The sequence below is a fragment of the Scyliorhinus canicula genome, chromosome 12 (genome assembly GCF_902713615.1).
Source record: "Scyliorhinus canicula chromosome 12, sScyCan1.1, whole genome shotgun sequence".
NCBI classification, from domain to species: Eukaryota; Metazoa; Chordata; class Chondrichthyes; order Carcharhiniformes; family Scyliorhinidae; genus Scyliorhinus; species Scyliorhinus canicula.
In genome coordinates this window covers 44,896,615-44,913,312 of record NC_052157.1, presented here as the reverse complement: position 1 = coordinate 44,913,312, position 16,698 = coordinate 44,896,615, and the positions used below count along the sequence as shown (strand labels likewise).

The following is a 16,698-nucleotide window of genomic DNA, read 5'->3' as shown; positions in this document are numbered from 1 at the left end:
TAACAGCACTTCTTTTGAAGCTGTGGAAGGAAACTGGAGCACCCGGAGGAAACCCGCGCAGATACGGGGAGAACGTGCAGACTCCACACAGTGACCTAAGCCGGAATCGAACCTGGGACCCTGGAGCTGTGAAGCAACAGTGCTAACCACTCTGCTACTGTGCCGCCCATGCAGATATAAACCAATATGGTCTTTGAATAAAAACCTTTTTTAAAAAAACCTATGGGGCTGGATTCTCTGTCGGCGGATCCTCCATTTTGCCGGCAGCGCACTCAAAATCGCGGATTTCCCGACGACGTGGGGCTGCCCATAATGGGAAACCCCATTGGACGGAGAATCCCGCCCACGGCTTTTGTATCTTCTGAAAGAATCTTTCCTTTCGGGTTATGTCCTTGTTAATTTACCCCACGGTTACACAATTAAACCAGGGCCGAGAGAGTAATACTGTTCTGTCATTTGCGCATCACTCACTAGGGGAAACCACATCACTGCTTTATAAACTTATATATTTACTTTCCCTTTGTGACACTAATGATTCCAAATTTACCTTCCTACGCAGTTCATATCTTCCAATTTAAAATATCCTATAGTAAAATTTCTACCTTCCTTTTTCTTGTTATCTTACTTTCATCTTTTCCTCCAGTTGCTGTGGCTTTTCCACCATTCCCTGTTAGTCAGATTTCTGACATTGTCACCTTGGATGGAATTGTTTGCTGTTCTCATGCCCACATTGTTGCTAATGCTTCTTTTCTAATTGTGGTATGTCGTTGTTCTGTTTCCGTTGGTGACCTGGAGGTAAATTAGACTGGTTTACACTTGCTGTCTCTCTCCATTTCAAATAAAACAGCTCCCAGACCCGTTGATGATGTACCTGCTGATACCGGTGGCACGGTAGCACAGTGGTTAGCACTGTCGCTTCACAGTGCCTGGGACCCGGATTCGATTCCCGGCTTGGGTCACTGTCTGTGCGGAGTCTGCACGTATGCCCTGTGTCTGTGAAAGGGTTTCCTCTGGGTGCTCCGGTTTACTCCCACGAAGTCCCAAAAGACGTGCTTGTTAGGTGACTTGGACATTCTGAATTCTCCCTCAGTGTACCTGAACAAGTGCTGGAGTTTGGCGACTGGGGGCTTTTCACAGTAACTTCATTGCAGTGTAAATGTAAGTGTACTTGTGACACTAATAAAGATTATCATTATTACTGCAGTCATTAATTTTGAGTCATAATATGTCAAGACTTTAGAAGAGATTCTAAGTTATTTAACCCATTTAAAAGCATTTTGTGGTCCACATACCAACACCACTGTTGACCCTGGGATAAAGTCTCCGCCCTTCGATGCTGGTAGCAGGGTTCCAGATGCAGTGGAGAATTGGGAGTTGTGAAGAAAACGAGATCGTGCCGGGCACCAGTCCGTTTCCAATGCTCCAGCCTTCCACTGGAGACGAGATCAAGGCTTGTGCCCGCGTGCCAGCAGGAGAATGCAAATGGGTCATTAAGACACTTAGTAGGCTGGGCTCTGTATTCTCCAAGCCCTCGTGATTTTCCGGCCCTCTGGGCAAGAACCACAAGTATTTCCCAGCATGGCCCTGTCATGGTGGACTTCCCGTGGGCCAAGGGGGTAACTCTTTCAGAGAGTTGTCCCTAAAGTCTATCCAAGGGCCAGCCTACCCCCGCAACAATGCAAGACCTGTCCACCCCACACCCACGAGACCCCCCCCCCCCCATCATCTCCCTCAGAGACCCCTTAAATGTTTAGAAACATCAACCACTTCAAAGAGAGTTAAGTGCTTTCACTTTCCAGCTGAGTATTTCAAAATCACTCAAGCGTGAAGGGGCTGATTGGAATGCATGTTAACTCTCTTTGATGTGGTTGATATTTGTAAACATTATGGTTAGAGCACTTAAGAGCTACTGAAAAATGAAGGAAGGTGAATGAAGCAAGACTGATAACTGTGTGTGTGGAATTTGCCAATCACAGCTCGGTAAAGGAAATGAATGAATGGCTTGCAGCTCGAGGACCTGAGAGTTTTAAACACAGGTCACTGCTTTCTCTTTCCAGGAATTGACAGGTGCTGCTTCCTCCGTCTGAGCCAGCAGGTGTATTGCCCAGCTGAGAGTTACAACAGTAATTTTTTTCACTGCCTCTGTCTGGACTGTGTGTAGCTTCCAGACAAGGCTCTCTTTTCTGAGGGGCTTCCCAACAGGTTTCCCTTTTCTGGGTGGGGGCGCTTCCTAACAGGGGTCTCTTTACTGGGGGATCTTTGAGGTGGGTGTTCCCCCTATTAAGGGGGTCTCTGTGGGGGCTCCCTATTTAGGGATCTTGGGGGGGTTGGAGCAGGTCTCCCGCGTAAGTGGGAGGAGGGAGGATCCAGAAATTCCAGGGGTGGGGGGCTGATTTGAGATGTGGGGGGGGGGGGGGGGTGGCCAACCGTGGGACCTCACTATCGGGCTGCCCATTAAAAATGGCAGCCCGATAGCAGGATTCCCTCGGCAATCCCTTGTCATCCTCACCACGCATAGATTTGCATGCTGAAGGATAGTGAATTGCTTCCTGATCTGTGCTCCCAGCGGGAGCATGAATCCAATGCAATTCGCCTCTGGTAGGAGAACTTAGTCCCCCTAACAGAGAATTTTGCCCCCTGTCTCAACAGCTGCCTCATTGGCTCATTAACCTCTGCTAAATTCGTAGGAGCTTGCCCTACGGTTGACCATCCCATGGAAACTTTGAACCTCAGTTATGTTCCTGCGTTGTGGAGATTGTTAGTGATTCCAGGTTCTTGCACTGTGTAACATAGAAACTTGATCATAGCTTTGGCAAACTCACATTTTTCATTCAATGTTAGGCCTGCACCCTGTAAGACAATCGAAGATGCCCTGACCCTCTGGTCATGCGCGTCTCATGGAACCGTGTATAAGTATGTCGTCCACATGGCATATTACTCTTCCCATACCTTCTGGAGTGAGAGACACCATTCTGTGAAATATTTTGACACTATTCCAAAGGACAATCTGTTGAAGCAATGAGAACTAAATGAGGCTACAAATGTGGTCAGCAAGCTGGATTCTTTGCCCAGGTGCAACTGCCAAACTCCACTGTTCACATCCAATTTGGTAAATAGAGTTCTCTTGATTAGTCTCATCCATTGAACATATATCCCACATTCCACTTACTTGTTTAGTTTTAAAAAATAAATTTAGAGTACCCTATTCATTTTTTCCGATTAAGGGGCAATTCAGCGTGGCCAATCCACCCAGCCTGCACATCTTTGGGTTGTGAGGGCGAAACCCATGCAAACACGGGGAGAATGTGCAAACTCCACACGGACAGTGACCCAGAGCCGGGATCGAACCTGAGACCTTAGTGTTGTGAGGCTGCAGTGCTACTCACTGCGCTACCGTGCTGCCCTCTTATTTGTTTAGTTGAGTTAAGGCCATGCAGATTCTTATGGAGCAATTTGGTTTTGAGGCCATAACCATTCCTGTTGGTATGGTGACCGGTGAGATAACCCTTTGCTCTCACATCTTTTCAATTTCACCCTTGACTTTGTCGAAGAATGGATGAGGGAATGGTAACCAATGGCCAGGGGGCTGATGGCATAGTGGATTAGTAATCCAGAATACTCTGGGGTCCCAGGTTCAAATCCCGCCATGGCAAATGGTAAAATTTGAATTCAATAAAAATCTTGAATTAAAAGTCTAATGATGACGATGAAACAATTGTTGATTGTCATAAAAACGCATCTGGTTCACTAATGCGTGGAAATCTGTCATCCTTACCTGGACTGGCTTACATTTGACTCCAGACCCATGGCATTGCGGTTGACTCTGTTCCCTCAAGAGCAATTAGGGATGGGCAGTAAATGCTGGCACAGATGGACCGCCCACGTCCCATGAATGAATAAAAACAAAACTCCAAGTCTTTTATCCCGGTCATATTTACATCCTCTAAAGTTTTCAGAATTCCACATTCTTTGTAAAGGCATTTTGTTCCAACTTCACATTAGTTTTTATTTTTCCATTGCTTGTAAGTGTTTGACATCTCATTGCCATTTTAAAAATCTATTATTTTAAAGGTTACGTGGGTCGCTAGGCCAGCACTTATTACCCATCCTTAACTGTCTTTGAGACCAGGGTGGTGGTGCAGGTGCACTCACAATGCACGGTAGCACAGTGGTTAGCAATATTGCTTCACAGCACCAGGATCCCAGGTTCGATTCTTGCTTGGGTCACTGTCTGTGTGGAGTTTGCACGTTCGCCCTGTGTCTGTGTGGGTTTCCTTCGGGTGCTCCGGTTTCCTCCTACAAGTCCTGTTGGGTGAACTGGACATTCTGAATTCACCCTCAGTGTACCCAAACAGTGGCGATGAAGGGATTTTCACAGTAACTTCATTGCAGTGTTAATGTAAGCCTACTTGTGACAATAATAAAGATTAAAAATGCTCTTAGGAAGGGAACTACTCATGGGTGGTTTCACACAATTGAGCAGTTTACGTGGGGATTTAAGAGTCAACCACATTTCTGCGTGTGTGTGTGACTGGCCTCACAAGTAGGCCAGGTTTGGTAAGGATGGCATATTTCCTTCTCTAAAGGACATCGGTTAACCAGATGGGTTTTTACAATTCACAATGGTTTCATGGTCGCTATTATCAAGGCTAGCTTTACATTCTAGATTTCATTAATGGGATTTCCATTTCATCATGGGCAGCATGGTAGCATAGTGGTTAGCACAATTGTTTCACAGCTCCAGGGTCCCAGGTTTGATTCCCAATTTAGGACCATGTCTGTGCGGAGTCTGCACGTTCTCCCTGTGTGTGCGTAGATTTCCTCCGGGTGCTCTGGTTTCCTCCCAAAGTCCAAAGATGTCCAGGTTAGGGTGGATTGGCCATGCCAGACTGCCCTTAGTGTCCAAAATTGCCCTTAGTGTTGGGTGGGGTTACTGGGTTATGGGGATAGGGTAGAGCTGTGGGCTTGGGTAGGGTGCTCTTTCCAAGAGCCGGTGCAGACTCGATGGGCCAAATGGCCTCCTTCTGCACTGTTAATTCAATGATTCTATAAATTCTATGATCAGCTGTTCTAGTCGGATTTGAACCCATGTCCTCAGGAGTATTAGCCTACGTCGCTGAATTACTAGTCCAGTTTGATTACCACTATACGTCTGCACCCTCTTTCACCAACTAAGGAAAACCTTCAAGGGAGAGACAGGTAGAGAGGTGCAGAGAGTTAGGCCTGGATTTTCTTCCTTGAGCTGGGTCGGCGGAGTTGGGAAAATTCCCAGCTCTGCCTCAGGCGAAAATGCCCCCAAAGGCAGGATTTTCATTGGGGTGATGGGTGTGGACTGCAGTTGGTCTAGCCAATCTGGGAAAAAGTTTGATGCAGCACGGGGGCAGGAAAGGAGACTGAGGGAGTTACCTTTTAAAGTGCTGGCGGGAAGTTTTAGATATTTAGGGATTCAAGTGGCTAAAGAGTGGGGGCAGCTCCACAAGTTAAATCTGGGCAAAGCGGTCGACCAAATGAAAAGGGATTTCCATAGATGAGACATGCTCCCGCTGACGCTAGCGGGAAGGGTCCAGACGGAGAAGATGACAGTCCTCCCAAAACTGCTTTTCTTTTTTCAATGGCTTCTGATTTTTGTCCCAAAGGCTTTTTTTTAACAAAAATAAGCTTGGCGATTACAGGTTTTGTGTAGGCGGGGAAAACCCCGAGAGTAAAAAGGGCACTCCTGGAGAAGGGCCGCGGAGAGGGGGGCCTGGCCCTCCCGAGCTTTATTAATTATTACTGGGCGGCCCGCATGTTGATGGTCAGGAAGTGGGTAGTGGGGGAGGGGTCGGCCTGGGAGCCCGTGGAATCCTGCAAGGGTACGAATTTGGAGGCTTTACTAGCAGCGCCCCTGCCGTTCTCGCCGGCTCGGTACTCTACAAGCCCTGTGGTGGTGGCAGCCATACGGGTGTGGGGGCAATGGAGGCAGCACATGGAATTGGAGTATGGTCTCCGATTTGTAACAATCACCGGTTTGTCCCAAGGAGGCTGGATGGGGGCTTCAGGAGGTTGCAGCAGGCAGTGATCGAGAGATTTGGGGATTTATTTATCCAGGAGGGCTTTTCGACCTTGAAGGCACTAGAGGAGGACTTTGAGCTACCGGCCGGGAATGGGTTTCAATACCTTCAGGTCCGGGACTTTGTACGAAGGAGGTTCCTAGCTTTCCTCGCCTCCTCCTGAGGGGACTACAAGATAAGGTGATGCCAAAAACTGGGGTTGGAGAGGGGAGGATTTCGGAGATATACAAAGAGTTGATGGTTTGGGAGGGGGCCTCGATGAGGGAGGTGAAGCGGAAGTGGGAAGAGGAGCTGGGAAGAGAGCTGGAAATGAAAGGGCCTTGAAGGGAGTCAAGGTGCCAGACTTAGCCTGATCCAGTTCAAAGTGGTCCACAGGGCCCACATGACGGTAGCCCGGATGAGCAGGTTCTTTGACGAGGTGGAGGACAGATGTGGGCGGTGTGGGGGTAGCCCGGCTAACCATGTAAATATGTTCTGGGCGTGTCTGAAGTTGAGGGGATTCTGGCAGGGATTTGCGGACGTTATGTCAGAAGTCCTGGAGGGGGGGGGTAACTCCGAGTCCAGAACTGACAATATTTGGGGTATCGGATGATCCGGGGGCCAAGGGGGGGAAGGGAGGCCGATGTCCTGGTCTTCTCCTCCCTGGTGGCCCGTGATGTGTTGGGTATGCTGGGTCTGCGAGGATTGTGTTTACAATAGCAGTGAGAGAGACAGGCTTCCAACACTTGAAATGCAACTCTATTTTATTGACCTCTTAACTGTTAAACATACTTTAACTGTGGGTTGACACTATGCTGAGTTGACTGGGGACCTGAGGCTAACCTGACCAGACTATCTTACTACCACATGGTGGATGTTCGAGTTGTTGCTCACGGGCTCTGACTGTCTCAGAGGCTGGATCCCAAGAGAGCGGGAAAACTAGTGCCCTCTGGCTTTATAGTGGCCGTGTCCTGTCTAGTGATTGGCTGCTGTGTTCTGTGTGTTCATTGGTCATCCTATGTGTCAACCAATGTCTGTCTGTGCACCATCATATACTTATGACAGCCCGGAGACGGATTTTGCTGGGATGGAGGGACTCAGAGCCCCCGAATTCAGGTGTGTGGGTCAGCGATACGGCGGGGTTTCTCAGCCTGGAAAAAAATCAAGTTCGCCTTGAGAGGATCAATTCAGGGGTTCACCCAGAGATGGCAGCCGTTCATCGACTTCTTCAAAGAAAATTGAACGTCAGCAATAAGGGGGGGGGGGGGGGGGGGGGGGGGGGGGAGAAGAAAATAGGAGGCATAGCAGTATTAGATGACAATGAACGCAGTATACAGGTAGTTAGGGACTAGGGCGTGGGCAGTAGGGGACTTCTTTTATAGGTTTTTTGCGTTTTTCGGCCCGCGCGGTTGTTTAAGAAATGTTAATGTGTTAAACTGTGAAAATTACAAATGCTTCAATAAAATATTTTCTAAAAAAAAAAGTAATCCAGAGAATCACGCCTAGGGCAGGGCTTTGCAAAGTGCAGGTCTCGGGAAGGTGTCGAGAGGGTCACGGAGTGATCAGTCGCGGTGTTCCCATTGTTGTCCCGATCGCGGGAGAAGCATCAAAAGGCTGCTATCGGAATTTAAATTGGGAATGGTGGGCGCTACCAGCTTTTAAATAAGAACAAAATGACGCTGTGTTCAGTCTTCTGCCAATAAGCGGCCACATAGTGGACAGCTCACACGCCCTTCACATACACTTAATGTCAAGTGCTCTGCACGGTGGCACAGTGGTTAGCACTGCTGCCTCTCAGCTCCAGGGATCGGGATTCAATTCCAGCTTTAGGTGCCTGTGTGGAGTTTATATGTTTCCTCTGTGTGCTCTGGTTTCCTCCCACAGTCCAAAGATGTGCAGGTTAGGTGGATTGGCCATGATAAATTGCCCCTCAGTTGTTCAAAGATGTGCAGGTTAGGTGGGGTTATGGGTTTAGGGCAGAGGAGGTGGGCCTAGGTAAGCTGCTCATTTGGAGGGGCAAGTGCAGACTCGATGGGCCTCCTTCTGCACTGTAGGGCTTCTATGTAAGTATTTGCTTTTGGGCCAAATCATGGAGGAGAGATTACTCCATTTTCTAGCTGCTACTGAGCAAGGCAAGAGGACTATTTAGATATATTGTTTTATTAAAAGGAAGAGACGGCCAGAGAATAAATAGGCAGTGTACCTACTGACAAGATTCTCACATTTGAATCTGCTGAAGAGAGATGCTCAGGCCATTCTACGGCAGGACAGAGCAGTGCTAGTGTTAGCTCTGTACAGAGCTCCAGGGCCTCTGGTGAACAGCCTCCAAAGAAGAATGTTAATTCAGGAACAAATCAGTATCAATATAATTTCTTGAGGTATGCTTTTTTTCAATTGTGCCAATGTAAATTGGATGCTGAGCCCATGTGTGTTATGTGCAGGGAAGTAATGGCAAATGAGAGAAGTTTCAGATTTTGAAAGAGATATGGTGGGTGAATTCCTTTTGAGGTTGAGACCCCAGAGTCAGTTATTAACTTACAGGTGACGCCAAATAACTGACCTGTGACAGCACACTAGAAACACACTAAAAGACCAAGAGGCTGTCAGCATTCTGGAGTAGCATCTTCCAGAAGTACCCAGTGTTGAGTAGAACAACATTTTGTTGCTATTTCCTTTCACAATGACCTACATGTGCGAGGTTGGATTTTCCATTGTCACAAAAATGAAGACGGCACAAAGGAACTGGTTGAAGTCTACACCTGATATGCGCATTGATCTCTCCTCCTGCGAACCTGATTGGAGTGAGATCACGAAGACCAAGTATACTCCCTTTTCGCATTAAAGGTAATCAAACGTGGCGTGGGTCACGATGGTCGTCCGTCATCGGTTGCAAAGGTCAGCCGGTTGGCAAAAAAGGGTCCTGGGTCAAAAAGTTTGAAAAACACTGCTCTAGGGACTAGGTTCAAATCCCACCATGGCAGACGATGAAATTTGAATTCAATAAAAGTCTGGAGTTAAAAGTCTAATGATGACCATGGGTAATCTGTAAATCTGCCACTCTTGGCAGAAGTAAATCTGCCACTCTTGGCTTGATTCTCCAGTGGCCAAGCAAGCCACTCAGTTCAAGGGCAATTAGGGATGAGAAAGAAATGCTTGCACAGCCCAGTGATGCCCACATTCCTTGAATGATAAAAAAAAAATCTCCTGCTCTTGCCATCAGGCATATTGGAAGGATTTACAGGCTGACAATCAACCACAGTATGAAAGCACCTTCTGTGGCCGTCGAGTCCTGAAGTGGGACTTGAACGAGGAACTTCTAGCCTAGCATTGGGCACTACCCCACTACCCTAAGGCATTACCTTGAAAGAGACCATCTGGTCAATATTAGGTTGCCTATTGTGGGACCTTTCTCTGTGAACATTGTCTGCTTGTTGCTCCCTGTAATACACAAAAAAATACCTTAATTGGTTGTAGAGCATTTTGGAACATCTTGACGTCGATGGCAGTTTCCTTTCTGACCATTCGAGGAGTCAATGGCAAACACAATGCTGCTTGATGGGACTTGATGGGTCGAATGGCCTCCTTCTGCACTGTAGGGATTCTATGATTGTAAGGGCCTCAATAGAACAAGACTAGAGTGTGGGTGGGGGGTGGCGTAGGCTGGTGGGAAGGCCATCCAAATAATTTTACAGTCACTCCACTCCCGGCCTATAAACCTACCAGCAGAGGAACATAAAAATTCCGCCCTATAGCAAGTTATTAGTTTGAGAAAAGGTGGGAGATGTTTGTGACCGTGTTTGAGGAGCTGTTTGTCGCAGGGGTGGGGGGGGGGGGGGGGGGGGGGGGCAGGATGAAAAAGGAGGAAAATCTGTACAAACGGTATAGTTGATTTTTGGGAAGAATGCTTCCCGGGGTGTTTATTTGCTGTAACCTACTTTGACACAAGTTTGAATAAAATGCGTTTAAAAAAAAATAAATGCAAGTTCTTTCTTGACACTTGCAGACCACAGTCAGATCAGCACCAGTCCTAATTGTGCGTTATCCCCATGATTTATTGCACAACTGACTGAAACCATATTTTTTCAGCATATTTTAGAGGTACTGCATGGTTAACAATAACAATAGCAATATAATTTTAACAGCGATTTGAATTTTTTTTTTCTCGCTTAAAAGAGACAATACATATTTAACAAACTACAGCAGGCTGAAGTTAAAGAAGAGAAAACAATTTAGAAAGAACAACTGAAGCCACAGGCACAAAGTTTAAGCAAATACTGCCCCGGTAACAACCAATCAGGTTTAACCATCCGATGCAAAGCATCAACAATTTCCGAAATTCATGAATTATCATCCTCATTTAATAATTTACAAAACTAATAACACGGTAACAGAGATTAATAGCACTCCCCAAAATTAAGCCAGAAGGCAGGCAGGCTAAGACCGGGGTCAAAGGTCTGTTCCTCAGAGGGAAGAAAGCAACAGACAAAACAGGCAGCCTTTGTCTGAAAGCAGCATCTGCTTGCAGCGGTGATCCTTCTGCCAACAGCCCAGCGCGGTGTTTCACGTTGTCCATTATTGCATTCGTCCGGCAGATACTAGACTTCAGTCACTGAAGAATCAGATATTCCTCTTTCAGTATCGAAATTGAACCCAGTAAGATCTGAAATACATATTTAACTAAAGAGTTGCAACCAAAACTCATTCATTGTTGGGGCTTTGTGCTGTTGACATCCTGTGCTTCACCTGACCAGGGTTTTAGAAGGTCCGCAATCTGATCATTTCCGATGAAACTCAGTTGAAGACTGCACTCAGCAGTTTGATAAATAATGTCAAGCTATCTGAACAAGGCTAAGGTTTCAGCTCCCTGAATCACAGCCTTTCTGTCTCAGTCTCCGAGAGCTCAACTTTAGTTACAGCAGGCCTAGGGACACAATGCAAAAACGTCAATCATCCTTACTCAGCCGGTGGATTGAAGAGAGCAACATATTCCTTCAAATTATAACAAACACCTTCTCTGGTCTTTTTCTTTTATTTAACACCTGCTGCAGGAATTAATGCCAAGTAGCATTTTGACAATCCACTGGTTAATTGGCTACCTAACCCACGAGTGTAAACCATGATCATGCAAACTCAATTTCAAATCAAAACTGGGCTACATTTTAGAAAAGTTTCATATGCACAAGGGTTATCCGTTTCATGAAAGAATTAGTGGATGAGCCTGTTCTGACCCACCATGCCAAAAGCAGATGTCTGTAACACAGCTGATGAGGAAACTCAAATGAGGCTTAGCATTATAGCTGCTGGGAGGTGTTCGATGGAGATTGGGCTTGAAACTGCTGACTCATATATCCATGGTTTAGAAGTCAAGGATTTGCCAATGCCATCTGCATCTATAATGGAGGATGGTACCATTGAAGTCACACATATTCTGGTGAGTTATGATACTGACTATACTTTCAGGAGTTGCTAGTACCTACTATCTACTTGACGTGTCACATGGCTAATAACCAGCTGTGAACAGAAAATTCTGGAAATATTCAGGTCAGGCAGCATCTGTGGAGAGAGAAACCGAGTTAATGTTTCAGTTCGGTCACCTTCCATTGCCACAGATGAAACCACAATTGAACCAAGGTGATCTGCCTGTTAATTATTGAGCGGGTCCGGAGGGGAGAACCCGCCCAACAGCTTAGCTCCTGGTAACCACTGGAGCTGATAGTAGAGGCTGACCCTTCAAAGCAGTACTGAGGGAATGTTACATTGTCAGATATGTGCTCTTTTGCATGAGATGTTAAACAGAGACACTGTCTGTCTGGTCAGGTGGTTGTAAAATGCCCCTTTGCACTATAAAAAGTACACAGGAGTTCTGCCAATGTCCCGGATAACCTTTAATCCTCAGCCATCACTAGGATCTTGCATTGGTATGCATTACAACAATGAAGGCAATTCAAAAGTGATACACTTCGGAGCATCTGAAGGCATTATATGAAGTTTCCTTTCTAATACAGTGGTAAGAGATTTTTTTAAAAATCCCTTAAAGTTAAAGTACATATTATTTTATTCATTTTTATGGGATGGTGGAGTTGCTGGCTAGGCTATCATTTATCACCCATCCTTAGTTGCACTTGAAAAGGTGGTGATGAGCTACTTTCTCGAGTCACTGAGGTGTAGGTACACTCACAGTGCTGTTAGTCCACCTTCCCTTTCATCCTCTAATTTGGCATGTAAAATTGCCCTTTGTGACATTTGAATAGAACCAAATTGGTCCCTCTGTGTGCAGAAACTGCACTACTATATTAAAAAAATACATGGCTTTTGAATACATAAACATAGATTCCAGCCTCCTAACCACCAATGGACCCCAGAACAAGTCTGCTTAAATTTGACTCAGATAATGTCTTTTCTGGGCATACTTGTACCAGAGATCTAATCTCGTCATTAAACTGATCTGTCTGGCTGCCTCTCTTCTGAGACTTATGGGCCAATATAGGACTGCTTTTGAGGCCTGAGTAACCGCCCCCATTAACTTGAAATTGAATCACTCTCAAGTACCATTTAATATCAGTGCATATTTAAATTGTCAACTAAATTCCAGGACGGAAGGTTGGCTCACCTTTGAAAACGGGTACGATCTTAATCTGGTTGCCAATTGCTGCCCCAAAGGGTACTGGGTGCAAGATCACTATTGCAACCAGCCAAGAATAATTTTCATGGTCTGTAAAATGAATATGTAATGACGTGCTGAAGAATGCGTGTTAAAATGCACTTTAGCAGTAATTTTAGATGTTCCTTATAGATACAAATGGAACAAGTACATTAATAAAAAGGAAATGCTGGTGCTGAAATTAGCATTCATCTCTGCATATTAAATCAGTATGATTACAGATAAGTACACCATCCAATCTAAGATACCCTATGATAAAATCAAGTATGGGTTAACATCTAAATTTCAACCTGTATATTTTCACAAGAGTACACCAATTACTAAGCTATACACAATGTACAAAATCCTGTTAAATGTTTCATAAGATTAAGGATTTTGTGAGAGATAAAGTTTTCAATAATATATTTACTTCCTAATTGCTTTACCTAGGGAGCAGTTTGAGTGTGGAGTGCTGCCACACGGGGTAGCTGGGGCAAATAGCATGAGCGCATTTAGGAACTGCTGGGTAGGTTTAGCTCAGTTGGCTGGAAGGCTAGGTTATGATGCGGCTTGAGGTCAACAACGCGGGGTCAATTCCCGCCCTGGCTGAGGTTATTCACAATGGCCCCGCCTTCTCAACTTTGTCCCTTGCCCGAGGTGTGGTGAAACTCAGGTTAAATCACCACCAGCCAGCTCTCCCCCTCAAAAGGGGAAAGCAGCCTTTGGTAATCTGGGACTATGGCCACTTTACCATGCAGTTCATGCATGTTCCAAGGTCACCTTCATGCTTTCTGCCTTACCACATTCGATAAACTTAACTCTTATTTTATAGCTTTTTTGTGTTTTGCACCATGTCCAAAAAGAGGCCTGAGTAACCGCCCCCACTAACTTGAAATATAATCACTCTCAAGTACCATTTAATATCAGTGCATATCAGTGTAATATCATGTCCAAAGAGCTCCTAGGAGCTCTTTATTGAGTTAAACATACCATTTTTTAGTTAATTTAAATGAAGTCATTCTTTGGCTGTGAACTTTGCTAAGGGTAGCATTTATCGCCCATCTCCAATTGCCCTCGCTGTGTTGGATGGTCTTCTACCACAGTAGTCCATATGAGAAAGGCATTTCCAGTGTTGCTAGCTACTTATTTCTCGGATTTTGACTCAGCAACAATGCAGGAACAGCGATACAAGTCCAAGTCAGGGTGGTGTGTGACTTGAAGGTGTATGTGTTTTCATGTGCCTCCCCTGCCAGCGGTTCTGAGCGGTGAAGCTTTGGCGAGTTTCTGCAGCGCATCCTGTGGAGAAGACATGCTGCAACTATAGTGCACCAATGATGCAGAAAATAGATTTTTATGTCAATGGTTGGGATGCTGATAAAGCAGGCCGCTCTGTCCTGGATAGTGTCAAGCTCTTTGAATGCTGTTGCAGCTGTTTAGATATAATCAGCATAGTCACGGAAATCTCCATCCAGAATACACTGTTATAACTGCAAACTGATGTCTGAAAAGATGAAACTAGCACTATTTTGAATGATAAGAAATACCAGAAACCCAATGAAAAATTCACAGCTGTTTTTTTACGACAAAAATCTCCAATAAAAAGTATTTTCTTCAATGTGGAGTTCACACAATTTCCATTATAATGTAGAGGTAGAAATTTTTAATGCAAAGAAGTGAGAGAAAAATGTGGTAACAGGAAGTAAAGTTTTGTAGACAGGAAATATATACGGATGTAAGATTTTTAGAAGATATTTCGATGCATTGTGATTGATGTAAAAAATAACTTTATCAATGTAGCATTTCACAAAAGATAAGCCAAGTCACTGCTTAACCCCTCATTCACAGCCAATTTTTATTTTGATTTGCAAGTATTTGGATTTTAAAAAATGCTTCAATACTATTTTTCTTCGATTTTCACCTCCTTCTCCGCCTCCTTTTTCCCCATGTTGGAGACCCATTCATTGGCAAGAGGGCAAGAAACCGGAATCAAGCTGGCTGACATTGGGTGCGTGTAACTGTTAAGCTGGTTGTCTCTTGCCCAATTATTGATTGAGGGACATGCAAAAGCCCCTTTACACAAAATGATGGCCTTAAAAATGTGACCTTAAGCAGCATTTCACTTTAGAGAATCAATGTTTAATCAGATTTCACAATACAGGGAGAACTGAAACAGCTTTCTGCATCACAAATTATTGATCAGAGCTAATGTTACATGTCTGTTAATGGATACCAGGCCTGTGATCATTACAGAAAATCCTGGAAATGTTCAGAAGACCTGGCAGCATCTGTGGAGGGAAACTGCGCCAATGTTTCAAGTAAATTCTGATTTAAAAAGTCATCAACCTGTTTCTTTTTCTATAGATGCTGCCAGCTGGACCTGCTGAGTGTTTCTAGCATTTATGTTTTAATTTGATTTCCAGAATATGCAATAATTTGCTTTGTGTTGAGGCAATCATAGTCTGCATTTAATTCAAATAATTGACAACTCAATTTTTTAGCACTGCATTCCTAGTTTGCTGTTATCGGCCTTGCTCAATTTGGATAATTCTACCAGTTTTTGTGCAAAATCGCTCATTCTCAGCAGTAGATTATACAACTGTAATGTGATGTTAAACACAGGAAGTGGGGCAGCACGGTGGCGTAGTGGGTTAGCCCTGCTGCCTCATGGCGCCGAGGTCCCAGGTTCGATCCCGGCTCTGGGTCACTGTCCGTGTGGAATTTGCAAATTCTCCCCCTGTTTGCGTGCGTTTCGCCCCCACAACCCAAAAGATGTGCAGGGTAGGTGGATTGGCCATGCTAAATTGCCCCTTAATTGGAAAAACTGAATGGGGTACTCTAAATTTATTTAAAAAAAACAAAGGAAGTGGAATCTTAAACCAATCTGGGCGCTTGTAAAAGGTTATCGTTTTCTCCTGTCATCATGTGCTTTGTGCTGAGGCAGAAAAATGTGACCAAAGAATCTTAGATTTTAACCTAATACATCCAAAGCTGGAGTAAGTATATATAATAATTCATTCCTTTCAAAGCTACTTTTCATTTTCCCCTCCACTCACTATAAGCAAAACCAGTGATGCCACTAAAGAATTAAAAATGAACACAATTAGATTACGATATCTACAGCAGGTAGAACCACCCATAAGGGGTTAAAATTTTCTTGGATGTAACTAAATCTGTTGGAGCAATCAGAGTGATGTACTGCTATGCTCAAGAGCGCATCAGCATCATCACAGTGTAACTTTTATTGACACCTCTAATATAGACCAATAGTGGTACTGTGGCTAAACCACCTGTTCTATTTCTTCCTATCATATCATTTTGAAATGTGCATTCATTAGTATTAATTTTAACTTGGTAAGACTGGACCACAGGAGGACATTAGTTAGTGAAACATTCTTAACATTTCAACCTTGATTGTCCGATTCAGAATTAGGGGTGACTTTTTCCGGTTGCAACTCTTAGGCTTGTTGGAAGTAATTCAAAACAGGCCAGATCAATCTATAAACTGCAGAGGGTGCAACACAAATGCCTGAGTTCCGTTGCCGCAGCAGTTTCAAGTAACTGTGGTGTGTTTTCATTCATTAAGAAGTCTTATCACATAAATATCATATTTTAGTCCGTCTTTAACTTTGGCTGATGGCATTTTGTACTCAACCCGTACAGGGAATTAGAATACAGAAGTTTTGATTTGAGTTTGAAGGTAATCATATTAAGGTAGCATACTAATATTTCCAGCAAACTCAATTATGCAAGTTTTCAATGTCATCTTCAATTTGACTATTCTCCACACATGAACAAACATAGTTGAATAGTTTGTATTCTGAAGCAATTATTTATTTTTGCTGAGTGTTCTCTGCTTTTCAGCATGCTCGACAATCTTCTCTTCCACATACAGCCCTTTCCGTCTGCGCACAGTATTCATGTACTTGTGTGCCTGGTTTACTGAATCAGCCTTCTCTCCAAAATGCAAGTACTCTTCTTCTGTTGTGGGTACCCAGTAGGGATCACTGGGAATTACCTGCATCACAAAAG

General features: G+C 44.5%; 1 protein-coding gene across 1 annotated transcript in view; it reads right to left on the bottom strand.

Annotated features, from left to right (window-relative positions):
• Positions 1-14,783: 14,783 nt before the first annotated feature.
• The window catches only part of efl1 (elongation factor like GTPase 1), a 405,088-nt gene continuing 403,173 nt past the window's right edge, over positions 14,784-16,698 (bottom strand). Inside the window, exon 20 of the mRNA XM_038813286.1 lies at positions 14,784-16,684. Coding sequence (XP_038669214.1) covers positions 16,496-16,684 — 189 coding nt within the window. The 3' untranslated portion in view covers positions 14,784-16,495. The remainder of the gene's footprint in view (positions 16,685-16,698) is intronic.